The sequence below is a fragment of the Vigna angularis genome, chromosome 4 (genome assembly GCF_016808095.1).
Source record: "Vigna angularis cultivar LongXiaoDou No.4 chromosome 4, ASM1680809v1, whole genome shotgun sequence".
In the NCBI taxonomy this organism is placed as follows: Eukaryota; Viridiplantae; Streptophyta; class Magnoliopsida; order Fabales; family Fabaceae; genus Vigna; species Vigna angularis.
This window is the reverse complement of record NC_068973.1, coordinates 39,455,142-39,483,062: the sequence shown is the minus strand read 5'-3', so window position 1 is coordinate 39,483,062 and position 27,921 is coordinate 39,455,142. Positions and strand designations below refer to the sequence as shown.

At 31.2% G+C, this 27,921-nt stretch overlaps 4 protein-coding genes across 6 annotated transcripts; all 4 read left to right on the top strand.

Moving 5' to 3' along the window:
* Nucleotides 1-2,205: 2,205 nt before the first annotated feature.
* On the top strand, nt 2,206-6,123 carry LOC108343368 (uncharacterized). Of its 2 annotated transcripts, none has more exons than XM_017581612.2 (6): nt 2,206-2,677; nt 2,749-2,877; nt 2,982-3,146; nt 3,278-3,583; nt 4,442-4,540; nt 5,986-6,123. In XM_017581612.2, exons 1-6 carry the CDS (start codon nt 2,420-2,422, stop codon nt 6,055-6,057), a joined length of 1,029 nt encoding a protein of 342 aa, XP_017437101.1. In that variant the 5' UTR covers nt 2,206-2,419; the 3' UTR covers nt 6,058-6,123. The 2 variants fall into 2 exon arrangements, with proteins under 2 accessions (XP_017437101.1, XP_017437100.2); XM_017581611.2 differs by having other exon boundaries at nt 5,981-6,120.
* Nucleotides 6,103-10,611, top strand: LOC108343369 (B3 domain-containing protein At5g42700). The gene is made up of 7 exons (XM_052876016.1): nt 6,103-6,237; nt 6,350-6,448; nt 6,536-6,567; nt 6,654-6,822; nt 7,613-7,819; nt 9,309-9,396; nt 10,407-10,611. The coding sequence occupies exons 1-6, from the start codon at nt 6,106-6,108 to the stop codon at nt 9,357-9,359; spliced, it is 690 nt and encodes a 229-aa protein (XP_052731976.1). The 5' UTR covers nt 6,103-6,105; the 3' UTR covers nt 9,360-9,396; nt 10,407-10,611.
* Nucleotides 10,612-14,228: 3,617 nt separating this feature from the next.
* On the top strand, nt 14,229-19,225 carry LOC108341140 (probable protein phosphatase 2C 12). Of its 2 annotated transcripts, none has more exons than XM_017578793.2 (9): nt 14,229-14,917; nt 15,702-15,873; nt 16,547-16,700; nt 16,796-16,859; nt 17,362-17,469; nt 17,793-17,918; nt 18,046-18,281; nt 18,370-18,569; nt 18,673-19,225. In XM_017578793.2, exons 1-9 carry the CDS (start codon nt 14,714-14,716, stop codon nt 18,720-18,722), a joined length of 1,314 nt encoding a protein of 437 aa, XP_017434282.1. In that variant the 5' UTR covers nt 14,229-14,713; the 3' UTR covers nt 18,723-19,225. The 2 variants fall into 2 exon arrangements, with proteins under 2 accessions (XP_017434282.1, XP_017434283.1); XM_017578794.2 differs by having other exon boundaries at nt 14,231-14,917; nt 18,669-19,225.
* A 5,849-nt stretch (nt 19,226-25,074) lies between these two features.
* LOC108342301 (BRI1 kinase inhibitor 1) lies at nt 25,075-26,385 on the top strand. Its single transcript, XM_017580060.2, has one exon. It carries the CDS (start codon nt 25,391-25,393, stop codon nt 26,270-26,272), a length of 882 nt encoding a protein of 293 aa, XP_017435549.1. The 5' UTR covers nt 25,075-25,390; the 3' UTR covers nt 26,273-26,385.
* The last annotated feature ends 1,536 nt before the right edge of the window (nt 26,386-27,921 follow it).

The window sequence follows — 27,921 nt, the reverse complement described above, 5'->3', positions numbered from 1 at the left end:
TTACTAATAATTAACATTATTTAATTACACATTTTTTTTTAAATTTTCCTAAAATAATTATTTTTTAAAATTAAAATAATTATTTTATGAGTTTTATTTTTAAGTCACAACTTTTTAAATTTAACCATTTTAATATTTTTTAAAGTAAAATAATTATTTATAATAAAATTATTACTTATAAAATAAATGAAAATTATCTTAAAAAAATTATAAAAATTATTATTTTTATTTTTATAACAAAGGGTTTTTTTTATAACAAAGAATTTTTTTTGGTTATGTTTGTTAATTATTAGAGTTTCATATGGATACCATTTAAATTAGTAATTATTACAATTTTAATTTAAATATAATAATAAAAATGTTAATTTGTATATAATTAATAATTATTACAATTTCAATTTAAATGTAATAATAAAAATGTTAATTTATATATAATTAGTAATTGTTACAATTTTTATTTAAATGTAATAAAAAAAAGTTAATTTATATATAATTAGTAATTATTACAGTTTTCATTTGAATGTAATAATAAAAATGTTAATTTATATATAATTAAAAATTTAAATGATAATAATTTAAATGAACTCTAATAATGTTAATTTAAATGATAACAATATAATAATAGAAATGTTAATTTAAATGGTAATAATTTAATTGGAAACTCTAATAATTACTAATAATGAACAATCATGGTCTAAAAAACCAAAAATACTCTTCCATTAATGACTAAAGAAAAAAAAATCATTTTTTGATCACTTTTCTATTCCACTGGAAAATGAGAATTTGTCCTTGAAACTTCGTTTTTATCCTATATGATATTAATATTTTAACTTTTAAGGCAATTGAAGTGATATTATTAAAATCAATGACCACATTTAAAATATTAATTACTTTAGAATTTAGTTTTGTTTCACGATTGTATTCTTAAAATTTTTTTATTACCTAAATATATAATACTTACGTTACATAAGAAACTAAATATATATAAGTGATTATTTTAACATGATTTTATTTGTTATTATTCATGTTTCACTCTATTGTATAATTGTTTTTTTAAAGTAAGTTCTTCTTCTTTATTCTTTAATGTTATGTTCACTATAAGGTGTACATTTTTCTGTTGACATTTTGCACACCATGAGTGTGTTCTTCTTGTACCATCATTCATCATGGTAAGATACTTTTATAAAAAAAAAAATAACATCAATTAGATATTTGTTCAACCAACGTATACAGAATTGACATCAACTCCAATTTGCTTCAAAAATGAATTGAAGAAGAATAAATGGATGAAATAGAAGAGATTGAGAGATGATTGTGATGTTATTTGTTTTAAGAAATTGCAAGATGAAAGTAAAGAAATTTGTAGATAAAATTTGTAAATGATTTGATGAATGTGATAGATAAAAAATATTTTAATAGGTAAAATTACTAGATTATAATTTTGTTCTTGTAGTTATAATTAATATAAAATAAAATACAATTATTATTATGAATATTATTATTATCATTATAATAATAATAATTATTATTATTATGATAAATATTAATATTATTAATAGATAATAATTATTATTAAAAACATTTCACCGTTAAAATTCAATTAAAAGTGAATTATATTTATATGAAATAATTTATGCTCAAGTGCCTTACTTCTCTAATCCCTTCACATATGCAAAGATGAAATTCAATTTTTTTTAAATCATCGTCAACTTTATAATTTTTATTCAATATAAAACTTATATTCAAAATTAAATTTCTATTTTGATAAATTTGGTATGTGTTTCGGTACTTATTCCATTGTCCTTTCTTTTTCTTATAATCGTTCACCCGAAGTGTCTGCCGCATCACCCAATCACGTGAAATTCAACCAAATTAAAAGCTTCACTTAGGATTCAAGACTATATTATATTAATTAAAGTAATAATCAATAATAATATACCAGATATTTTAAACAAATAACTATATATTTATACGTGCGAGTATGGAGCAAGGAGTATTATACTCCATATTTGCCTTCCTTTTTATTAAATTTTGCTGGTAAGTGTCAGCTCTCTATTGATCTCCACCAAGCAAATTATAAATTCATTAAAATTAAAATTTAAGAAATAGAAAGACAATATTAGTTTATTGTTATATCATTTATACGAACATAAACTTAATAGTATCACTAATTGTTTGCTAATTTTTCATTCCATTTATGAATAAAAAAAACCCACTCCATTTCAAGGCAGCAGTGGGGGGAAACAAATTTCTGACAGGAGCTACAACAAACTATTATTTCTCCCTCTGATTTTCTGATACGAAATAAATAAGTTTCCGTTCATATTTTATTTTTTCCAATTCAGTTCTTGGCAAGTCGAAGAAAACAGAAAGAGTGTTTCAAAACCAAAGGGAATTCTTCAGGGTTGAATCCGGAACAATGAAGATATTGGTGACCGGTGCATCCGGTTTTCTCGGGGGAAGACTCTGCGACGCGCTGCTCCTGCAAGGTTACTCCGTGAGGGTTCTGGTTAGGTCCACCAGCGATATCTCTTCTCTTTCTCCAGATATCGAAATCTTCCACGGCGACATCACCGACTACGCCTCTATCCTCGCCGCTTGCTCCTCCTGCACCATCGTCTTCCACCTCGCCGCTCTCGTCGAACCCTGGCTTCCCGACCCCTCCAAATTCTTCTCCGTAAGCTCCCCCAACTCTCGCTCGTCTATCACCGAACCGCAATTCTCAATCGCTTTCCTCATTTTCGTTAGGTCAACGTTGGAGGATTGAAAAACGTGTTGGCGGCGGTGATGGAGACTCGCACGGTGGAGAAACTCCTGTATACGTCGTCGTTTTTCGCCCTCGGACCAACTGACGGAGGCGTTGCGGACGAGAATCAAGTGCAATTCAGAATCTTCTAGATGCTGTGTTTTGTACATTTATTTATTTATTTATAGCTTTCTCATACTCTGAAGTCCGATTCTCATTCCAATTGCAATTGCAGGTCCATCACGAGAAATATTTCTGTACTGAATATGAGAAATCAAAGGCCGCTGCGGATAAAATTGCGCTGCAAGCTGCGTCTGAGGGGGTGCCAATAGTCCTACTGTATCCTGGAGTAATCTATGGGCCTGGCAAGGTCACTGCAGGAAACGTTGTTGCACGAATGGTAAATGATTAAATTACTACGGTTTGTTGAATCCTGGCTATATACGATTGAACTATGGTACATGGATTTTTATATACATTTAAATGAAATTCATAATGTTTAATATTTGGATTTGATTCATTTGATGATAGCTAGTAGAACGCTTCAGTGGTCGATTACCTGGTTACGTAGGGTATGGAAGCGATAAATTTTCTTTCAGTCATGTTGACGATGTGGTGGAGGGGCAGATTTCAGCAATGAAGAAAGGAAAAGTTGGGAGTAGGTATCTACTAACGGGGGAAAATGCTTCGTTCAAGCATGTTTTTGATATGGCCGCTGTGATTACTGATACTAAAAAACCAGTGTTTAGCATCCCTTTGTGGGTGATTGAAGTATACGGGTGGCTCTCAGTTTTATTCTCTAGAATCACTGGAAAGCTCCCTTTCATCAGTCCACCGGTCAGTTCTCTCTTCTCTTTCCATACATTAATTCTCAAGGTTGAATGCTTTTTGTTTTCTTTACATACTCTCAGATAAGCTTCTGTTTGGATTAGAGGTAGAAAATAAGTGGATTTTAGGAAACGAGATAAATGATAAAAAATGATGTTGCGTTGGGGTTATCTTTTTAGTTGGAAAAATTTGATAATGGAGAAATACATGAACGGTTCTAATATAATTTATGATTTTTTAAGAGGTAAAGATTGACTAAAGATATTTTAGTTCAAATAATAGGTTGGATTTACTCAATGAATCCAACACTCAGAAATCAAACTAATCAAAGTAGTTCGATTATTGATTATTTTTACTTCAAATTCTATAGCTGGTTCAGTTGTAGGATTATATTTTTTCAATTTAAACAAATTCAATCAATTATTATTTTTAGATCAATAAGAACTTGTAATTTAATTTTATTTTGATTTTATATACAATTATCAAATATCTTAATTTTGTCATGTTTATTATGTAAACTTTTTATTATATTGTAAGTAAAGAAATTAATGATATTTGCAAAGTGATAACTTTAGAAAAATTAGATATTTTAAATAAAATAAACAATTAGCTATTAAAAATTAAAAAAAAATGCGGTTACCTTGTGTTAATTTAAAATTGAATATTTATATAAAAGAAATAATAAACTCAAATAAAAATTGTAAAAATATATTTATTTATTTTGAACATAATGACTTTAATCTAATTTTAATTGGTTTGGTCGGGTTGATTGAAAAAAAAAAAACTCCAAATCTGATCCTAACGAAAATATTCCTTAGACATAATTCCAAATTCCTTGTTCTTATTGTTGTGGAAATGTTGGAGCAGACTGTCCATGTTCTAAGACACCGGTGGGAGTATTGTTGCGAGAAAGCTAAAAGTGAGCTAGATTATAGGCCAAGAAGCTTGAAAGAAGGGCTTGCGGAGGTACTGCTCTGGTTGAAGAACTCCAAGTTGATTAAATATTAGCTACTATTTCTGCACTTTTTTATACATATACATATGCTACTACACTTTTGGGGTTGCATCTTGCTCTAAAAGACAAAAAAGTAAAATAAAATAATAAGCCACGATGCCATGTTACAATGTTAGTAATCCCTTTTTTGGTTCACCCATATTGCATCAATGAGTTAGTAAATTAACTTCATTGTTTTTTAGGATTCTGATGTGTTATAAAAATTAATGGACACAAGTTTTGTTAATCTAGGAGTATTGTTTCGATTTCAGGTCTCTTCAAATAAAAAAAAATGTTATTATGAAAAAAATTGTACTTTAAAATTTGGAGTTTCATGATAACTTTGTCTTTATAAAAGTTTATAATGTAATCTATTTAGATGTATTTCATGAAAGCCAATATAAAATATTTTATTTTTCAAGTAAACAAACAAAGTTATATAATAAACTAAAATATAATGTCTACATTTCATTTATTAATATTTTATATTAACTTTCATAAAATACACGAAGTAATATTTTATAATTTAATTTAAAAATTAAACATATTTTTTCATAATAATTAAAAAAAAACATATTTAATTCATTATTACAAGACGGTTACTTTTGTTTGGATATAATAAAACACTTAATAATATTTGTAATTTTTATATAATACTATATTTTCTTTTCTTATTTATTAATATGTATTTTTTAATTAATGAATAATAATAATAAAAGAATTTAATAAGTCATAAATAATAAGAAAAAATATGACACATTGATAATATTTTCTAAAAATATAAATAAAGTGAAATTAAACTAATTTCTTTATTAAATTTTTGTATTGATTACATAAATATCATCTAAGATATATTTTTCAGATGATATTCTCAATCATCACACTTTTTTCCCATGAAAACAACTTATATTAAAGAAAAATAAAAGGTTTTCAAACATATTCTAAACGGTTTCACTCGCTTATTCAAAACATGACTACCATAATGTTAAAGAATGTCATTGCATTAACAGAAGTATAGTGGTTGAAATTGAACATAAAATCATTGGAAAATAGATTCAACAACAACTGTGTTATTTGTTATGGGTTGAAATTGGAAAAAGAAGTTGCAACTCAATGCATTCTTTTACATCTAAATAGGTTGATCCAGAGAAAAAGTGACTGAGTAAACTGTCAAATAAAAATCTAAAATACTTTCTACTAAGAATAATAATTTAAAATTAGTGATTTTAGTTCAAAACTTAAATTCAAATTTTCTCAATCTTTATTGGCACAAATAAATTATTTTACTGTACAGGTTTCAGATTTTAAATTTCTGATTACTAAAAAAATATACTATATTTGGACGAATTTTTAAAAAAATAGCGCTTTATTTTGAAAATAAAATTCTGTAAATGACTATGTACTGTACATAGGAAAGTGGGAATGCAACGGTCGATTTACAAACACACTGCAGTTGCCATGCCACAGGAGATATATACAAATAAGATGAAAGTAACCTAAACATAATTTCTCCTGCATTGTCTTCTCCAAAGCAAAAATGGTGGCAGCATCTGCATACGAGGAGACTCGTCGCAAGAGAGTAGAGGAAAACAGAAAGAGAATGGAAGCTCTCAATCTCCCTCTCCTCTCTCGAGCTCTTCACAAATGCCCTTCTCCCAAATCTTCTCCGGTAAACCCTAAACTCTACATTCTAAATTTAATAATGTAATTCTTTTTTTATTACTTTTAATTTATTTACATCATTCATCTTATTGCATTTCATCACCTTTGTTTGATTGAAGTTAAAATCGATCAAGAAAAGCAGGACCACCGAAAAAGAGTTAGTTGTAGTGAGAAGATCTGGTCGTCTGGCGAAATTGTGTTCCCCTGTTTACAAAGAAGTCAGCTTCTGTCTTTTCCTTCTTCCATTAATTACTTTGGTGCTTTCATCTTCCATTCTTTTCTTACTCGGTGTCATCTTTTGACAGATGCCTATTGATCGCATTTCTATACCTCGAAGGTTAGACTCTCTTTCTCATCTTAACTTTCATTTTACTTTTTTTTAAACTAACCAAACATAATTTTTTTTTTCATTTGTTTTTGTAGATGTGTTAGCAATAGGCACAGAGATCTTAGTAATAGAGTATATGCCTCAGATGAAGCCAGGATGGAAGCATTAGAACAAGCAGAAAATTTAATGTCGGGTTTAAAATCTGATATCCCAAACTTCATAAAATCTATGCTCCAATCTCATGTCAGTGGAGGGTTTTGGCTGGTATGTAAAATAATACTGAGTTTTTATTTTTCATATTTACATAAAGGATCATAAATCATGGTTGATTTCTTATTTAATAGTAGTTTTCTATTTTGAATTGTGTGCAAATTTGATGGGTAAATAAAATTGTTGACATTTATTCGAAGAGTAGAGAAAGAGAGAAAGAGGGAGATAACATAAAAAAATATTTTATGTTCTACTATAGCTGCTGATGTCAAATTGGGTTAAAAGTTACCATAAAAGGGGTTTATATCCTTTTGATCATTCAAAAGGTACAGCACATCATTTTTATGTTGTATTTGAATATTTGAAGTCTTCCATGTGAAGATATTAAGTTGGCTAATGAATTTCAAGGAAAATTGCATACAAACCTCATGTTTTCTTGAAAGATATTTTTATCTTTTATAGTTAAAAAATATACTTTAACATATATAATTTTTTTACATTCATTTTATATTATTTTTTCTTATTTTTTACTTTTTCTTTTCTTGAAAAAGTATAAAAAATTATTTTTTTAAGATTATTTTATTTTTTGTTAGTTTTGTCAAACGAATATTCATGTGTCATGTTATCCTTTTGAGTCTTCACTTAACACGTATGTTTATTTTTTTTTCATATTAAAAGAGCGAGTTAAGTATAAAAAGTATTGATATTTTTTGTTTTCAGTATAATAAAAATTTAAAGTAATCAAGGATATTGGATGTAGGATTCCTAAGAAAAGTTTATACCCATGTACATACAACACCAGACAACCTTACTGAAGAAGTTACTCAGTTAAATACTTTTTCAGGGCCTTCCAGTTCATTTTTGCAAGAGCAATCTTCCAAAAGGAGACGAAGTGATGACTTTGATTGATGAAGATGGGAACGAGTATCCAACAATATATTTGAAACGCAAAACAGGACTTAGTGGGGGATGGAAAGGTTTTGCGGTTGCTCATGACCTAGCTGATGGGGACGCTTTAATTTTCCAATTAATCAAGCGCACTACGTTCAAGGTGACTCATCATACCCTTGTGTTTTAGTTTATTACATTTTTTATAATTTTGAATTATGTGAGCGCTATTTACTATTGTTAGAAAAAAAAAAATTGTGATGTGCCTAATAATTAAGTCCATGACAGCTCTTTAAAACTTTAAATAATCTATAGTATTAGCTAAAAAGACTTTTTTTTACTTATGTTAGGTAGTAATCTACCTAATGTTGGATGCAGAAAGCATAAATTTAAGTTGGACGTAAAAATTCACTTTTTACAAACACGAATATTACTAAAAAAATGATAAAAAGTTCAAAATTTATGTTAGTAAAAAATCCGACATAAACATTGGATTTTTTTAAACTGAATTGATCAGGATTGATTTTGATAGTCAAAATCCTGAAATTCAGAAAAATATCAATTCACATATACATACAATATAGGTCTACCTACCATTTCAACAAAAGTTTTATAAGAAGTGAGACAGCAAAAAATTACAAGTACAAATTTTTGTGATTATAAGAATTGTCAATAACTAATCTGCTAGAAGGAGTCTAACTGACTAACTCATTGACATTGAAGTGTACATCTGATACTTCATCCTGAAAGTTTTTGAACACATGCTCCTGTGTTTATAAAGTGTTGAAGTTCCTCTATCTAATGACAGATAAAATCTTCTTCCTAACCATCTCAATATTGGAAATGTAAAAGTTTTGATGTATAAATATTGGCGTCGGTGATCAATTTATTTAACTAGGTTAATAATAAAAGTGAATTTATAAGGTGTTGACATAAATGTTGTCAAATACCTAAATATCCTGCCTACTGTAGTTAAAATTGAGATTTTAGATTTTACAAATAAAATTGTACGCCCTACAATTTTGTATAGTATTTTTATTCAAATCCACACGTGGATGAGGTACGACAAAATTGAACAAAATTGTGAAATAGTATGGATTGGGATCACTCCACTACCTTCATCTTCTTGGGTGAATGAATTTAGTTTAAATAAAACATAAAGATAATTGAGACTTAATACAATTAAAAATTCATCATGTTATGTGTGTTACGTGTGCTGATACCATTCAGTTAAAAAATAATATAATTAAAATTCACTTTTTTTTTTCTTTTGAGCCGGAACACTTGTTCACTCTCTTGATGGATGGAGGTTTCAGTTAAAACAAAATTCAAACTCAAGGAGTCTTTCAGTTAAAATAAAATTCAAACCCAATTAATGGTTAAGGGTGTTTTCTACTCCACGGTCACATTGGCATAAATAAACTGTACTTTTTATAAAAGACTGACCATACACTGCAGGCCAACTTTGTCTTAGTGATATTTGAGTACATACATCTGTTGTGGTTATTACACCATACACCTTCGTAATTCAGTTTTCTTTTCTGTTGTTACTTGATCCCTTTTGAGCTATCGCAATATTTGCTATTTACTGGAATTCTCTTTGAATTCTCTAACCATGACACATATTGTGGTTGCTAATGTTTTCTTTTCAGGTGTACATTATTAGAGCGAATGGTCCTTCAAAGGATAAACAACTCGAGTGAATTGCATTTGGAGATTGCAGCCAGTAAATTAATCTAGGTATTATGTATTCCATAAGCATTACCACTCATAACTTATATGAAAAGTAAGCATAACCTAACAATGAAATGTGAATCAGGAGATACTTAAATAATATTGTTTCACCTAGGGTTTTTTGTTTGGACATCAATAACGGTGAATACTTCTGAGATGAAAAATTAAGCAACAAGTCGGTTGTAATGTTAAAAGGCTGAGTTAGAAAAGGCCTTCAGCGGTATAGTACAAACAATTATCCTTTAGGGGTTGATACTTTAACAATATCGTTTGTCCTAGGCTTTTGGACACTAACAATGGTGATTTGATAAAACCCGATAAGAAATTAAACAGCAAGTCTGTAATGTTTGAAAGGAGTACTTGTACACCTACAGAAACAGACAGAATAAGAAAATATCCATAGGGGAAGAATACAAACAAACATTAATTGCTTAAATCAAGATCAAGAGAAAAGTGATAATACACACCAGGTGAGAACGTGTCACGGGGATACTCAAGACATACCTCAGCATGGGATAGGTACACGTTACTTAGATATAGTACCAATTAGAATCAGAGTTTCATCCTGATAATAAACCTCGACATTGTGTAAATTACCGTGACAATCTCGAAATCTGATTGGGGAATAACAAATAATACTTGTGGCACTGTTATCATGCATCTTAAGTTTTGTCCTTTTCTTAATTTATTAATTATATGTATTGAGTTTCTTAGTTGCTTCCGAGGGTTATGGCTAGGTTAGGCACAATAAATTCCAACTTTCCCATCACATTCTGTCCGGTGGTTGCAATCATACTCATACTAAATTTTGTATTTGTCGTCTTAAAGATACATGTGGGTCTTGTGTGTGTGTCATGGTGGGTGCTGTTACAGTCAGTTTCATTTTTGTCTTAATTCAACATTGTTCATGTGAGTCTTAAAGCAGTGAAAGTTTGCTTTTCTGTTCTAGTCGTGCATCATTTCTCTTAGTCTTCCGTCTAATGAATCCGTTGTTTATTTAATTTTTCTTTTTGCAGGAGCTCTAATGTAGTGGAAGAAACGTCTTCGGGCTCAGTTTGTGTGAAAGACCAACTTGTGTTTGTATGTATCCTCTTTGAGGAGTGCAAGTTCATGGAACTATTCTACTTCTGTAATCTATATATGCATATAATTGAATTGAATGACCCCATGACGAACTTCTTGAATCTGATGCTACTAATTGATAAGTAAGTAATTGACGAACGTTCTTTTTCTTTTTCCTATTTAAAAAACATGTTATGTGTGAAATTGTTGACTCCAGCACATAGCTGGATATCCCTTGGCCTAGCCGAGTGAAGAGCACAAAGGCAGAAAATAGTCTTGTCGCACATGTGCCATTGTGCAAACATGTCATCATCATGTGTTTACACCAAATCACTATTATTTTTCTTATTTCATTTTACCTTTTTAAATTTAATAAAAATTCTATAATTATGACAGCATTATAAAATAAAAATACTAAATGTTTGAGTTATATTTTGTTTTCATTAATTTGATTATAAAAAAAAATCAATTCACAGAAGAAGTTAAATGTGATATCTTTTTCAGATTTCTAAATGCAGAATGTAAATTATGTTACACGTCTTAAATAATTGAAAGATAAAAGTAAGATGGTGCCTCAATTTTTATTTATTTAAGTAATTATGTTGTTAAAATAAATAAGATCTCTTTAATTTTATATTCATCAGGGACTATTTATTTATTAAATGTTATCAAAAATATTTCATCATTCAAATAATTCAATAAAAAAACATTTTTTTTGTCATTTTTATGTATTTCATTTCATCCTATACAACAATTGAAGTAAACTTAAATCCTCACTATTTCGTTAAACATATTTAAAATAAACAAAATAAAAAATAACCATATTAATCATTATGAAATTGAGAATAATGAATTAACATGTCTTTGGCAATTTCACTACCACCCAATGGAAGCAACTCCACCTCCTATATAAGGAAGTTATAAAAGTGTTTTGATGGAAGAGTTGATTGTAAGAGGAAAAGAAGAGTGCAATGCATAGTAATTGATTGAATTTGGAGAAGTTTGGAAATAGAGCATGTGGCGGAGATGCTTGGCTGGAATGGAATACGCGTATTTGAATTTTCATGAATATAATATCTTCTGTTTCATCACAACACAATACTTTCTCGGAAAGTTTGAGTCAGGTGGGGGTGTTTACAGCTTGCAAATTCAAAACTTAATATACTTCTCTTAATACTTTCTATTCTACTGACTTACAATTTCGTCAAGAATAATGATATTTTTCACAACATTTTTTTATAATATTTTAATATCATCTGCATATCATTTTATGATTGGTCTATGTTGATGCTTATAATTATTATTATTGATTGTGGAGTAATTTTGGATAAATCATGTTAAAATATTGTTAAAAGAATATTGTAAAAGTATAATTATTCTTTGTTACTCTTTCACATTATCATCACATCACATCTATCATATTTTCCAGTAAATCAACAAAATTATTTTTTAATTTAACAACTTTCTAATGAAACAAATATCAAATCCATTTTATATTGATTCTGTTACTAGTAATTGAAGTGTTAAATAAAAGATTATGCACCATAATTAGCGGGAACTTTCTCCCACAACAATTCTCTTTATCTTTTGGAGCATTTTCTAAAATCTTCCCTCACACAACATAAACAAAGGATCCTTCGATTTCAAAAATTAATAATTTCACATACACAAATTTTTTAAATTTATTTAATATTATTACTTTTGAAATAATATAAAAAATTACTTTTTTTATAATATTTTACTTTTTTAATATATATTAAATAAATATAAATATACATCACTTTACCATATTATTTTTGTTCTGATTTTGATTTGATGATCTGTTCCTTTCGGCGTGGTGTGACGTGGATGCGCCAATTGTTTTTGTCTATAAGACTAAAATAACAAGCGCCGATGATTGCGGCTTCTCCGCATCCGATGTTCAGGTTTTTCCCCTTTTCTTACTTCAAATCAAACACCACTTTGCACACAACACATTTTTGCATTCTCACTACAACTATCAATTTTTTCTTACTTTTATAATTATATTAAAAATAAATTCATGCTTCTAATTTTTAACTTGTTGGCAGTGTGTAGCTTTCTATATTGACAGTTCATAAAAAATAAACTTAAATAATTATTTATTTTAGTAAATTTTTTTAAAATAAGTTCTGAACTAAAAAATTACTCAACACATACTGAACTAGAAAAACATCATCTCAACTAGAAAACCTAATGAGGAGAAAATGTTATCACTGGAAGATATATTATTCAGAATTCAAGGAGTGAAAACGAGTTTGGTTATTTTTAACATTATCTTCAATCTCAGATTCATTGGAGGAAAAGAAAATGAAAAGTCAAACAAATATTTTTTCACTTTAAACGCTATAAACTTTGCTCAAGTGAGAGTAGATCCGATAAACTCAAGCAGTAGGTAGCTTTTTAGTTATAAAAGACAATGATATTTTCAAAATATTTTTTTTTATAATATTTTAATACTATTTACTCGTTATTTTGTAATTGGTCTAAAATTATTCATAGTAAATAATAATAATCATAAACATTAACATGGACTAATAACAAAATTACACATAAATAATGTTAAAATATTATTAAAAATTATTGTCAAATATCATTATCATGCAATAAAACAACGTGTATTATTTTTTCTTCGTTAATTATATAATTACTTTAGTATTATTTTCTATTTAACATTGGTGAACTAATAGATTATTGATATCTGTATGTGTAATACATCTTCGTTTCAAATTATAAGAAAGTATTTAAGCGGTGTTTTTTTTACTATTGAGTTTTATTAAAATCACTTTAGTATATTCATTTTTTTAACGATAAATATAAAAATGTTGACTTGTTCTTTTTATTCTTTCCTTAATGCTTGAATTATGACAAAAGTTCAAAGAATCTAATCTTACATATTAAGACAAGATACGAAAGGTGATTCTTCAAATTAAATGAAGATCCACTAAAGAACCCAAATATAATTAATATTCAATTAGTTTAAATATCATGTTTTTAAATTATTTAGTTAGGTCTAATGATATCTACTTACTTCACATACTGTTCATAACACGCATAAAATACATACATTTTATTAGACTAGAAATTCATCATTATTAAAAGTTCAGTAATAATTTTACGTGGATAATATACTCTTATATTTACTTTTTTGCAAACTACAGCAACAATATATCCACACGCTTGTATATAATTTTAATAATTAAATTAGTCCTATAATTTTTAAAATTCTTTATTTAAACAATATATATATATATATATTTAAAATTTTGTAAAATAAAGTAGTTATCCTGGAAATTTCCGTCCTGACTCACTCTGAAAACATGTAGGGTAGGGCCTTCTAATTGTTGGCGAATTTGGATATCCCGATGTTACCCATACACTTTCTATTATTGCTTTTTCACAAATCTTAATTTACACTTTATGAATAACTCTCCCAAATTAAAAAAAAAGCTCAATTATTAAAGAATATATTTTAATAAACTCATACTGCAAAATGGTTTTGTACGATTATTTATTTTGTTATTCCAGTAAGTGTTTTCTGTAATGTATTGAATCGAACATCAATCAATCGCCTATACGATTTTGTAATAGTATTGGGAGTGGTGATTTTTTCATACAATTATTTAGTTACAAATTACGATAAAGTAATAATTTTTTATGGTAGTTAGTATAAGAAAATGATAAAAATAAAATTTGAATGAATTTGATTGGGTATATTTTTGAAGGTTGAGTGTTTTAGTTTTGGGTGGAGTAGATTTGATGAAAAAAAGTGGAGTTTGGGAAGTGAATTTGACAGGGAGGTAGAGTGAAGGAAACGTTGACATTGAACGTGCCTGGCTGGCGCGGACGAATGAAACGATGCGTTTTTGCCATGTCACGTCATTCACCGTGTTCTTTGGGGGCTTAGAAAGAAAAAGAAAACGGTTCATTCATTAATCTCTCTCTGTTTCGTTTAGTTTTGTGCTTTGTTGTCTCTGCGTTGTTGAATGCATTATTCAACCATACAAACAAGAATGCAAGCTTTGCAGAACGCCGGGATCCGCGTTTTTCGACGGCTCCATTCCATGCTGTCTTAACCTCCCCCTTTCTCCGCATTGCCATCTTCTAGTAATTTCCGTTACCACAATTGGTTGCTGTGTCCGATTCTCTCCTATTTTACGATTTTCTTGCAACCATATGGAGGATTAAAGCACTGCGTGTCGGTGTGTCGTGTCGGAGAAATTGAGGTTCATCGGCGCGAACAATGTCTGGTCTGGGTGAACGCCAAACGGTTCCCCTTTCGGTGCTGCTGAAGCGTGAGTTGGCCAACGAGAAAACTGAGAAGCCGGATGTTGTCCTCGTGCACGGTCAAGCCAGTGAGAATAAGAAAGGAGAGGATTTCACGCTGCTGAAGACGGAATGCCAGAGGGTGGTGGGAGATGGGGTTTCTACGTATTCTGTTTTTGGGGTATGTTATGTTCCTTTTTCATACCGTCGCTTCCTGCTTTTTTTTTTTTTTTTTTCTGTCAAAGTGGATTCAATGAATGTTGCAATTCGTGTGTGAGTTTTAATGTGATTGTGATGATGCATCAGAAGTCAATGTGTGTGAGATGTCTTATTTTATGTATGATACACTGACATGACATTATGATAGATAAAATTGAAAGAGCTTTCAGTGAGTACAATGCAAATTCAGCTTGTTGACTGCCTACTTCTTGTTGAGTTGCATACAATTTGAAGTCAATTACTTCTTATTTTTGCTTAAATTTGATGTTTGGATCCGTATCTCAGATGTGGTTTTTCCTCCTTAGTAAGAAACTGATAGTCATATCTTTTACGTTTCAAACTGTGATTTGTTATTTTTCTGAGGATTTTCAAACACCCTCTTAGATAGTCAAAACTGGAGAGAGTTCTAGCAAATTGCCAATGGTATGATTTCTCTTTCAACATGGAAGCCCACATTACTGATTTTATTGTTCACTTGCCAAGGTTTTACCCCAGAAGCGATTTTCCAAGAGTTTTCCCTCAGAATTGATTTTTCTAGCAAATTGAAATGATTGTTCACCGGCTACTTCTTGATAGCTAGCTTTTGTTTGTGTATGTGAAAGCAAGTAAAAGTTTTTTTTCTAATTCAGTTGCATTAGTTGAATGACAAGATTTTGTTCGCGGTTTTTCGATGATCCTGATGTTAATACAAAGTAAACTATTTTTTTCTTCTTGTACTTGCATTCTCTGATGTCGATGTTTTACAGCTATTTGATGGACATAATGGATCTGCTGCCGCTATTTATGCCAAGGAGAATCTTCTGAACAACGTTTTAAGTGCAATTCCTTCTGATCTTAACAGAGATGAGTGGGTTTCAGCGTTGCCTAGGGCTTTGGTTGCAGGCTTTGTAAAAACTGATAAAGATTTTCAAAGAAAAGGTATAAATGTAGTGTTTGTTCTTGTTTCTATTAATTATTAGCTTATGAGGCAAATTCGTGTCTTCTATTTGAAATCTTCATAGTAATGATGTAATGTTGCCAAAGAGTAATGCTGTATCTTCTATGTAACATCGTACTTTTTAAAGAAATTATTGAGTGAAAAAGTAAACTGTGTTGGATAAAAAGTTAAATGTATTCAATACTTTTTTCATCTAGTAAGCTGTGGGAATTGATGGGAAAACATTATAGGATAACTTGTATTACTCTTTACGTAAACAACTAGTCAATGTTCTCAATTGTCAAAAGCAAAAAAAAATAAAAATAAATTAAAGAATAGAAGGTAAAATTCATGCTGAATATGTTGACTCTATCATGAAGCTCTCATAATATTTTTCCAACCATAAAAAAGGTGCTTATATTTTCGTCAGCTATAGCTTTAATTGTCTAATGCTTACCGAGAACAGTTTAATCTTGTTTAGGCATAAGGGCAGTTGAACACCCGAAATGAAAAATAAGACATTGCCATAGTTCTTGGAGGACATACATTTTCTAATGAAAATTACTAGCTGAGCTGTGACTGATAGGTTTTATACTTACGAGTTACGAAGCTTTTTGTTGTATTTTCATAACTTTTATGTTGATTTAATATACACTATTATCTTTACTTGTACAGCACAAACATCAGGAACAACTGCAACCTTCATGATTATAGATGGATGTGTTGTGACAGTTGCATCAGTTGGTGATTCCCGTTGCATACTTGAACCTCATGAGGGTGGGATTTATTACTTGTCAGCAGACCATAGACTAGATAGCAACGAAGAGGAGTGAGTTGTTACTGGAATGGTTTGTTTGAATAACTGTTGGAATTGCTACATTACATTGCAGCACCGCCTCAACCTTTTTTTTTTCTTTTAATCAGGAGGGTCCGCATCACTTCTAGTGGAGGTGAGGTTGGTCGTCTAAATACAGGGGGAGGCACAGAGGTATTTTTCTTTTTTAATTGTGATTCCTTTTTTTATCTTTCATGGAACTGATTCCCTAAAAACTTCAATACCTCTCACCACCACCCCCTTTTAGGAAAACAATGTCGCCATTGCTAAAATTGAAGCAGGGAGTGAGGCTGGTTGTCCAATGGGTTTGATGCCTCTGGCAACAGCAATATTTATCTTTCTGTGCACTACGCTTGAACAGTTAAACTAGATAAGCAGATATTAAGAAGTAAACTAGGTCAATTATACCGTGGATTGTCGAGAAGCGAGATAATTTTTGCTAGTTGTAGGATCACGACTTTCGCTTAACATTACTCATCACATGTCATCAATTTTCTTAATATTTTTAGGATAACTTTTGTTTACATTATTGGTGTTATACTGGTCATTTGTGATGATTTATAAATTATCTTCCTTTGCAATTTTCTAATATTCTCTTTATAAAAAACTTGCTTTTAAGTTGTCCTATACCTTACTAGATTAACGATATTTGTAGGTTGGTCCTTTGAGATGTTGGCCAGGTGGTTTGTGTCTCTCCCGATCCATTGGTGATAAGGATGTTGGTGAATTTATTGTCCCTGTACCACACGTAAAGCAAGTGAAGGTTGGCCATTGTTTTCTTGTGTTTTATGTTCATTAGTTGTTTCTCTCACGCTTCACTTCTTAATTTTACTTTAATGTATTGTATATAATTTTTTTGTCTACTTAAGTTTAGTTCTTCTTTGTTCTCTATCTCTGCTTCGTAGGCTGAAATAGTGGCATGATTCTCTTCCAATTCATAAAGAGCATTTAAATATATTTTTTCTGAAGTTTATCTATTTCCTTTTAAAACTCGAAATGATTGTTTCCTGTTGTCAATCCTTCCGTATTTTTTATTCCCTTACAGTGCTTAATTTCTGCATTTTCCTCTCGTGTCTGTTTGTGCAGCTTTCTACTGCTGGAGGCAGGATCATTATCAGCAGTGATGGTGTCTGGGATGCTCTAACAGCAGAAATGGCCTTTGATTGCTGTCGTGGCATGTCAGCTGAGGTTGCCGCACCACATATTGTGAAAGTATGCACATATTTTACATAAGAAATTAATGTCAAATGATCAGCAATTTGTACTAAAATATGTACTAAAATTGGAGGGAAATATTACTTATTTCTATTTGTACCTACTGCTTCTTTTCTTCCTTCAGGAAGCCGTGCAAGCAAAGGGACTTAGAGATGACACAACCTGCATTGTTATTGATGTATATCCGCAGGAGAAGCCACCTACTTCAGGGACAACACAAAAGAAACCGGTAAAAGGAAGGCTTAAGTCCATTTTTCGCAAAAAGTCCTCTGAATCATCATCTTACATTGACAAACAATACCTCGAGCCAGATGTGGTACGGGAACTATACGAGGAAGGATCTGCTATGCTTTCAGAGAGGTCTGGTTTCATAACATGTTTTGTGAATGTTGGCATCTTGCTCTAGTTATATTCCTCTTAACATGAGACATCCTTGTCAAATATGCAGGTTGGAAACAAAATATCCACTCTGCAACATGTTCAAGTTGTTTGTCTGCGCAGTGTGTCAGGTAGAGATTAAACCTGGGGAGGGTATTTCCATACACGTGGGTGCGTCTAATCCAGGAAGGTTGCGTCCCTGGGATGGACCTTTCCTTTGTTCAAGTTGCCAGGAGAAGAGAGAAGCCATGGAAGGGAAGCGAACATCAGGTATTTGTTTCGTTAACGCATCCCCTCATTTATAACCATCGATGCCTCAAGTAATGCATGTCCATAATATGATTTTCTAATTCGACATTTTGCTTTCAGATAGACTTAGCAGCGGAAGTGACTAATGAATTATCATGTAAATTTGCATATTGAGAAACAAAGATTGTTACAGTAACGGGAAGCTCAAACTTCCAAGCAACAGTGACTTCTTTATTAGATTACAAGGGAGGCTTCTCTAAATACGGGTCTATTTTGGAAATTTTCATGAAGAACAGTGTGGAGCTTTCTGTGTTATTCCAGTCAGTAGATCAACAAACAATTGCAGCTTGATGGAAGAATTCTGACTTAAGAGAGGAGTTTGAACCACCGAAGTGTAGTGTTAAAAGTGGAAATGTACAACAGGACGTCGAGGTGATTCATTATTTTATTCCTTTTTTCTCCCCATATCCATTCATCTGTATATAGGTCTTTTGGAATCACGAAATCGACCTTTAATGGAAGTGGCCTTTGTTGTATTGTGCTTCAGAGAGGGTATTCAGTTTCTTTTCTTGGGAATACAAGGGAGTTTATTTGGAATTCATGTAGACCAGTTCCACTATAGAATAGATGTTTTTCAAAAAAGAAGAAAAAATTCGATTCTCGTTAAGGTTTCTCAACGATTTTTTTCTGGTAGCATTCAATTTTTATTGTTTCTTTTACCATGCCTATATTATCTGTTTTGTATTAGAAATGTTTCCGCCTTCCCCGTCCCTTTATTTTTCCGGATTAACGGGTTTCTTTCAACCCATTTCATTGTTTTTGAAGTCTGTTTTCTATATTTTATTCGGGAAAAACCACAAGTATCTTCCGTACATTCATGTCTAAGCCTTATGGAACAATTATGGATGACAAGTCTTTCGAATATTCAATATTCAAATTCGATATTATTGGATAAGTTAGTACAACTTCAGATAGTTGATCCATACACGTGATAGTAGCAAATTTTTTATAAAAATAGTTTTCGTAAACATTTATATAAATGATTCTCAAGAATATTATTTTGTAAATAAGCAGTAATTTTTTTACTCTACAAACTTTCTTTTTGCTTTTATAGGGTTTTTTTTAGTAATAATTAAATGTAAAATTATCAAACAATTTTTATAATAAAGAATTAGAAATAAAATATTCCTATCAAAATTGGATAAGAATTATATATATATATATATATATATATATATATATATGGGGTTTGCTAACGCGCTTACGCCTGTTTTTCAGTTGGTATATTTTATCAATGTGTACCGGATTTTAGTAGACAAAAATACCCTTATATATCATGGATTCTAAGTTTTAAGGTTAAGGGTATTTTAATAATTTTCATTCTCAAAACTTAAAAAAAAAAAAAAAAAACCCAAACCCTTACTCACCTCTCTCATTCCTCTCAATCCTTTCTCTTTCATCTCTCTCACTCCAACCTTTTCTCTCTCATCCCTACTGTAGTTCAAATTGAAAAAAATCAGAAACATTTGTCTTTAAACAATTTGCCTTTTGTAAAGAGTTAAGTCATTGACATATTCACCTTCAGGGCAAAGGTTCATTCAAGATCTCTTCAATTTCACTATATTCACTAACCTCTCTAATTTCATCATTTGCATATGTTGAATCATCATCTCTAAAAAAACCCTTCAGGCCAATTACCAATTCTTTTAGATGTCATTATGCTTGTGAAAATTAGATAAAATTATATACGACAAAAATTATAAAATAAAAACTCATTATAAAATCATTTTTTGTAAGAAATTGTTTAACAACGAGTATTTCTGATTTTTTCCAGGTCAATTACTAATTCCTTTATGCTTGTGAAAATTGGATAAAATTAGATAAGACAAAATTTATACGATGAAAACTCATTATTAAATCATTTTTTTTGTAAGATTATTTAACGGCAAGTGTTTTTGATTTTTTCAATTGGGGCTACAGTAGGGATGACAGAGAAAAGATTAGAGTGAGAAAGATGAAAGAGAGAGGGTTGAGAGAAATTTTTGATTTTTTCAATTGGGGCTACAGTAGGGAGAAAAGATTGAAGTGAGAAAGATGAAAGAGAAATGGTTGAGAGGAATGAGAGAGATGAGTAAGGGTTTGGGGGGTTTCTTTTTTTTTTAGTTTTGAGAATGAAAATTATTAAAATACCCTTAATCTTAAAACTTAGAATCCATGATATATAAGGATATTTTTGTCTACTAAAATCCGGTACACATTGCTAAAATGTACCAACTGAAAAACAAGCGTACGCGCGTTAACAAACCTATATATATATATATATATATATATATTGATTTTTATTCCTACTGAAAAAATGTGGCATTTACACTATCTCATTCCCCACCTTCAAATTGGGTATTGATACATCACCTTTGAAGAAAGTGACTTAATTAGAAATGAAAGGTTTTTTATACTAATGTTTGTGGAAGATGACAAGTTCTACTCTTCGAGTAAAGGTTTTGTTTTAAAAATGACACCAAGCCAAGTAAGAGACAAGAAGAGGAAAAAAAGAGAAATAAGTGATAAATAATGTAAAAACAAAGGTCGAAGAACAGAATATTGGTTTTTTGCGTAGTAGTGTAAAGCGTTGTGCATGTTGAGATTTTCCTATTTTATTAGTTTTTAGGAGATACCAAAGTGTGTGTTATCATCCAAGTTTAATGAACGTCTGGTTCAAGAGGTGCCACATAAGTGTAAAATTTCCATTTCATTTTATTTTATAGGAGGCACTAAACTAAGTTGCCACTAAAGTCTTGTCAGCACTTCAACCATATATGTGGGAAGAGGCAAGTCGATCGCTACCAAAATCATATCAGTATGCTTGATGATGACATGTTTAATCGTGACATGCTTGAGTAAGATTGCATCGAAGGTCTCTAGTTTTTTTATCTTTTGGAACAGCCCCTTGAGATCTAAGGGGACTAGAATGAATTTGAAATTTGACCATGTAAGCTCTTACCTAATCTGAAATCCTAAAAAATGAATTTGGAATTTGACAATCCATTTTGGCTTAAGATTATGTATTTCAGAGTGTATTCCGCGCCTAAAAGTGAATTCCAATACGATCTAGGTGAATGGCTTTGCAACGGTGCAATGGAAACACAAATGGACCACCCCGCAACAATCTATAGTCTCTCTCTGTCAAGCCTAGCAAAGATTCACGTAACAAAACAGAATGGAAACATAGCATCAGAATCCAAGCGAGAGGCCAAACGATATCATCAAAATAAAAGCAAACCGTTATCATAAGTATTCCGAACAAAATTCACTAAGCAATTCAACGAGTAATGCACAGGAAATCACGACCCGAACAAGAACTTGCAATCATTCAATTATTTGTTTCCTAATTCTTTGAATCTGCTTGGGTAGATCTTCTGTTCTCACAACAAATGTAACTTAAATGTGCTTCTCTATGCGCAAACTACGAAAAGAGGAATATGTCCATTGGAAGAGAATTAAAAGAAAAAGCGATGTGAAATGAGAATCTAACGTACCTGAGAAGCAGAGAAAGGACAGAAGATGCACAACGAAAGTGGAAAGAAGAAGGAAAAAACGGTTTCAAACATTGAGATTTTGCAATTTATACTAACTTCGTTCATGCTCATGTTCTTGCCGCTGACTACAAGGACCTTGTATATGTTAGTTTAATTTTGTTTGATATAATTTTAGAAATGAATTCTACTGACACAATGTGTTTAGTAGAAATGGTTTTGATTATATTACTATCTTTTATTACGGAACTTTTTAAAATTTATTTGTCTTTGTACTTTGAAAATTTAAATCAATCGATGCATAAATTTTCTTCAAAACCGCTTTCACATAATTTGGAATGACTTTTAAATTATATATCTCAGCATAAATAATTTAAAAATACAATTTGGATTACATATGACTGTTTAACAATATTGTAAAAAAAGTTATTTCATATTCTACAATAAAAAAGTTTGAAAAACAATTAGATTGTATATAATAAAATCACCAACCAATTTTTTCACTTCTGAATTAATTGATATGTAATTTTATTCTAGATTAAATGAATGACATTTGTATGAGCACAATACAATATTAATATTAGTAAAGGTTTCACTTTTTGATACTCAATAAATTTTTACATCCACTCCCATTCGTCTTTTTATCTTTTATCTTTTTTTTATAAATATTAAAATTAAAAATTTACCTTTTAATATAACTATATTGCCCTAACAGTAGTTGTCAAGTGATTATATTTAGTGTAAAAAAACATTTATTACCTATTCATTATGCTGTCTTCGAGATATTATTTATTATTGATCTTATGTAAATAAGTATTTATGTAACATTTTTGTGTTTTGTTTATTTTCATATATGTTTAATAATATTACATTATTTAATGATTGAGACTCAAGATAATTTAAATATACTTTATTCTCTTAATCCTTTAAAATATCTTTTAAGAGAGGAGAAAATCGTAAAAGAATTTTTGACTAAAACATGGTGATTATCCAATGAATTTTGAAGTTGAAAAAACAACTACTATTATATAAACATTAATATAATAGTATTATTTATTTTCTAAAGGAAGGTAGAAATTCAATAAGCAAAATGAATGATATAAGAGGAAACCAAATAATCAGTGTGATAATTGTTTATGATTCTTTGGTTGGGATGGAATGCGTAATGATTGATATATAAAGATAATTGAGTAGTCATTTCATGTGCTAAATCTAATTAAAAGCCAAGAAAAAAGATAGATATCTGTCTCTAGAGAATTTATGCTTCCTCATGCAATTACGTCTAAGAAGTCCTTTGTTTCCTCGAAAAAGCTGGTAAGAATTCTCATTTTGCTTTACAGCACATATATTTTGCCATTTTCTCATAGTTCTGGAGTTAGGTCAAATTCCAGTGAGAAGTGCAAAAAGATAAGGTTTAGCTAAACTACAATAGGTATGTTATTTTACTCTTATTGGAGGCCATAGAACTTACAGTTGCAAAGTATGTGATCTTTAAAAAAATCGCTTAGTAAATCCTTAATTAGGTCAATACAAGAGCTAAATCACGTCGAATTGACAACAAAAGTCAGCAAAAACTAAGTAAATATGAATGTTGGGGATACGTACATTAATTAATTGTTTAGGAATATGCATGAAAACATCAAAATCGAATAAAGCAGTTGCTGCAAATCCATTCAATATTGCAATGATGCATGCTAAGATGAAAACGTGATCCGTTTTCTCGGGGATTTTCTGAAAAAGATGAAGTACTTTTTTTTTCTCTGACAAGTTGAAACGAAAGAAATGCATATGAGTGATCCTGAATGCGATCCAAAGTAAGGTAGGTTTTGTTGTTGGCTGGGAAAAAAGGGTGGATATTGAATGGCTAATAAGCAAAAGGATCTCTATGTTGTGGGATTGTGAAGGATTTGTTTTATGCTATGGTATGGTAGGTTCTCTCTCTAATTATCTGAAAAAGAAAAAGACGAGAAATGTGGAATATAATGTAAAATATAAGGGTGAAAGTGGTGAGGATGGTTCAGTCGAACCAAATAATGGCTCCATGATTAAGATGTTGACCTTAACCATGAATACAAAATTCCTTTATGCTTGCTGCATGGACCACCACCGCATGCACGTGTGTGTGGGTCTGTCACCACCCCACCACCTAACTATATATATATGTATAGTATACTATACGAGTTTTATGTATATAAAAAAATTGTTAGTATTTTTCTCGAGAGAAAAAGAAGAGTATACGAATAGGATAGAGCAGTAGTCAATGTACACGTAGATGATGGCCACACTTTCTTCCCTAAACGACATTGGAGCTTCTGTTTCTTTGAGCTTTCGTGTTCATCAATGAATCAATGAATGGATGAATGGGTGAACTGAATCATTCCCAACAGCTGGCGCTGATCGTGGCCCTCTCCAAATCTCTTTTTCAATTCAGGAATTCCCTTTTACTTATGCTTTTCTGTAGTCTCTCTTTTCTTTCTAAGTAACATACGTTTTGACAAATACTTGAAAGAGGTCCATGGTAAGAGTTAATTTTACGAAGTTTAGGAAAGTGTATCGGAAAAAGGTACAAGATAAAGCATGGAATTTGACTTGGTCGTACAAAACTCTTTTTGGGTGGTGTTTAAAGATTCAACCGTGCACCGTCTGGCTCTAGCCTACTAGACTACTAGCTAGAGTTGGCTAATCAATTATCCTTATGATTTAATAATGTACAAGGGAATTGGAATTGATTTATTTTTGTGCAGGGAGCTTCGCACTGATGGGAAAAAAGGTCCAAAATTTCTCGAGTGAAATCCGCCATGCCAATCCCATCTTCCTTTGGTGGCCAAATTTGGATGTTTGTGATCTCATTCCCAAAACCAGCACAACAATTGCTGTTGGAACTGATAGGGACCCAACAATACGCACCACTAACCATTTTGACACACCACAAAACACGTCTCATCTCATCTCATAAAACGCAAATAAGTGTGAAGAAAAATATGCATCCATTATTGATAATTAATATGCTTGTTAATCATCACACGTAAATAATACGCATACACACACAGTTGGTGTCTTATGAAAAAAAATTTAAAACAAGACACACCAAGTCCAACAGTTCTTTGACAATGACTCTCTCTTTCTTTCCATGTTTTTCGGTTCCCTTATCCCTCATAAAGCTTTGTTAACATCCATACAACAAAGAAAAGATCACAGCACCTTTTTCTCTATCTCTCTCTCTCTCTATTTCTACTAAAAAGAAAAGATCATAGAGCGAGAATTTCACACACATACTTGTTAGTCTTCAAGACAACCTCAACTGTAATAATGGAAACACATCATCAACCCCAAAAGAACACAGAAAACGATGTGCAAAAGAAAACTGAAGAAGGAGTCCCCAAGGCAGCTTCACCATCCTCTTCCCCTTCTCATGAGTTCTCCTTTACAATCTCTCTCCATTCTTCTAACGCCACAATCCTTGACAAATCCAAAACCCCACCTTCTCTTGCTGTTGATTTATCTCCTGCTGATGACATTTTCTTCCACGGTCACTTGCTTCCCTTACACCTCTTATCTCACTTCTCTTCTTCTCCTCGCTTTTCCACCAACTCCGTCGACAGTTTCACTCTCCCCATCAGAGACTTCTTAGAAGACGAAAAACGTACCAGCTGCAACACCAGCACCAGGAGCAACATCACCATAGACAGCATTACCAACTCCAACAACAAAGAAAACCACAACAATAGAGTCACAAAGGAAGAAACCAAGTCCAAGCCTGGTTTCTCATTGTTTGGGTCATCAAAAGGGCGTAAAGGGTGTCCGGTTAGAGACAAGGAAGATAAAGAGAATAGTAAGCACAAGAAGAAACTCGGGTATGATGTGATGCATGCACTGAAGAAGTACTTGAGAATGGTGCAGCCACTAGTGCTTTTCAGAGGGAAAAGAGAAAAGGTACAGTTCCATGGACAGTCTTATTCTCATTCAGGGAATTTGATTCGGAAAACCAAGCCTGAATTGAGAGGAAGAAGAGGTGAGTTTTCAGCACCGGCATCCATGAGAACTTCTCCATCAAACAGCGGTCTTCTCCTTGCAACCGCTGCTCTTCCTCCTTCCAATGACAGCACCATGGAAGAGTTGCAAGCAGCCATTCAAGCTGCTATTGCTCACTGCAAAAATTCTATTGCAAAAGAAGAGAAGCTCAATTGCTGATACGCACGTGGTAGAAAATATTTTTGTTACTAGTTTTGCTCATTATTGTCGTAGCTTTGGTGTTTTATAGTATTTTAGTAATGTTAAATCTACGTCAGAAGATTGTTACACTTGGTTGCTGCCCATACGTAATTCTTGGTTTCTAACATTCGTCGGGTTGAAATTTATTTTTTAAAACAATATATGTGATTAAGTGATAAACATTGACGATCGAAATATAATTAACAAACTGGTAAATGCAAGTCTGGTGTGGTTTTTTAGATGTGGATAATATTTTCGTATTTTATTTTCACACACACCAAAAAAATAGTATTTTACCACTGCATTGCGGTTGCAGAAAAAATTATGCGCCATTATGGGAGTTTGACAAGAAGGGCAAGTGTAAAAAGTATACAAGTCAGAGAAGATTGATGATTTCTGTCTTGTAGCGAATAGTATCTCATAAAATTCAGAAAACTCTGCAACCGAGTCTTTTTCCATGATGAGGTGATTGAACAATTGTCGCTCACCATGGGCCTCTCCTCCTTATGGAAATGGTGAAGAGATGGACTTTTCTAAGTAAAATCTTAAGTTGGAGTGTCGTAATCATGAGAAGAAAAAAAAATTGACTCCAGATAATTTTACTCTACTGCATTGTTTTTTCCATCAATTACTGTTAAATTAGTCAAAATTCGAGATATTGAAAAATGCATTGATCTACACTGATCCATAGAAAGAGATAACAAAACAAAAATGTTTACGATTTTTTAAAATAAGACTCTGATGGGAATTCTCAGTTCTGACATATCAATGATGAGCACGCATGTAGTAGCTAGAGACGCGTCAGAAAACTTCAAGTCTAAACTGCCTATGTTCTCTGACATTCTCCTCGTAGATGATCTGCAATGACGAGAGGTTTTGTTTATCTGTTATTTTTTATGTGTATTTTTTTCATTTCCTAATGTGGTGTTTATTTTCATTTTGTTTGAACTTTTCTAAAAACAAGGCGAATGGAAATGTATTTTTAGAGGCGAAAGTACTAGATTCCCTGCCAAACAATCCGTTCTACGTTGTCACAATCCTGTCCCCATTGTAAGAACTAAGAAAGACTGTATTCATGGAATCACGAAGGTGAAGTAACAACTGTCACTGACTTATACGTACGTAAAGGGTGGGACATGTTCTTTACAGGCTTAACAGTTACGAAAGCGCAACGTAAACCATCCAAGCCCTATAGTCAGAACAAGGAGAATCAACATCATTATGCGATTACACTATAAATTTAACTACTTATAAAAACACTCTTCTTTTCTGGGCATCAAATCATAAAGTCAAAAAGGTCAAATCACCTTTTTGTAGCCCCTACACATGAAGGCAATGAATGAAATTAAAAAGGCAGTGGAGGTAGGATTATTATATCATAATAATGCATTAAATCAATGAACGGTGGTGAATGTGGATAGGGATGGCATGGTCACAGAAGCATCAAGGGGGAGAAAAGTTTCAAGTACAACAATTATATGAAGGTTATATATAATGCAGGGAAAATATATATCTATATATATATATATATATATATATTCCCCACATGTAATTATAAGTTGAGACAGTAGTGATGAAAGTCATCAAGGTCTTGAGAACAATTAATGATAAACATAATGATGAGCTTT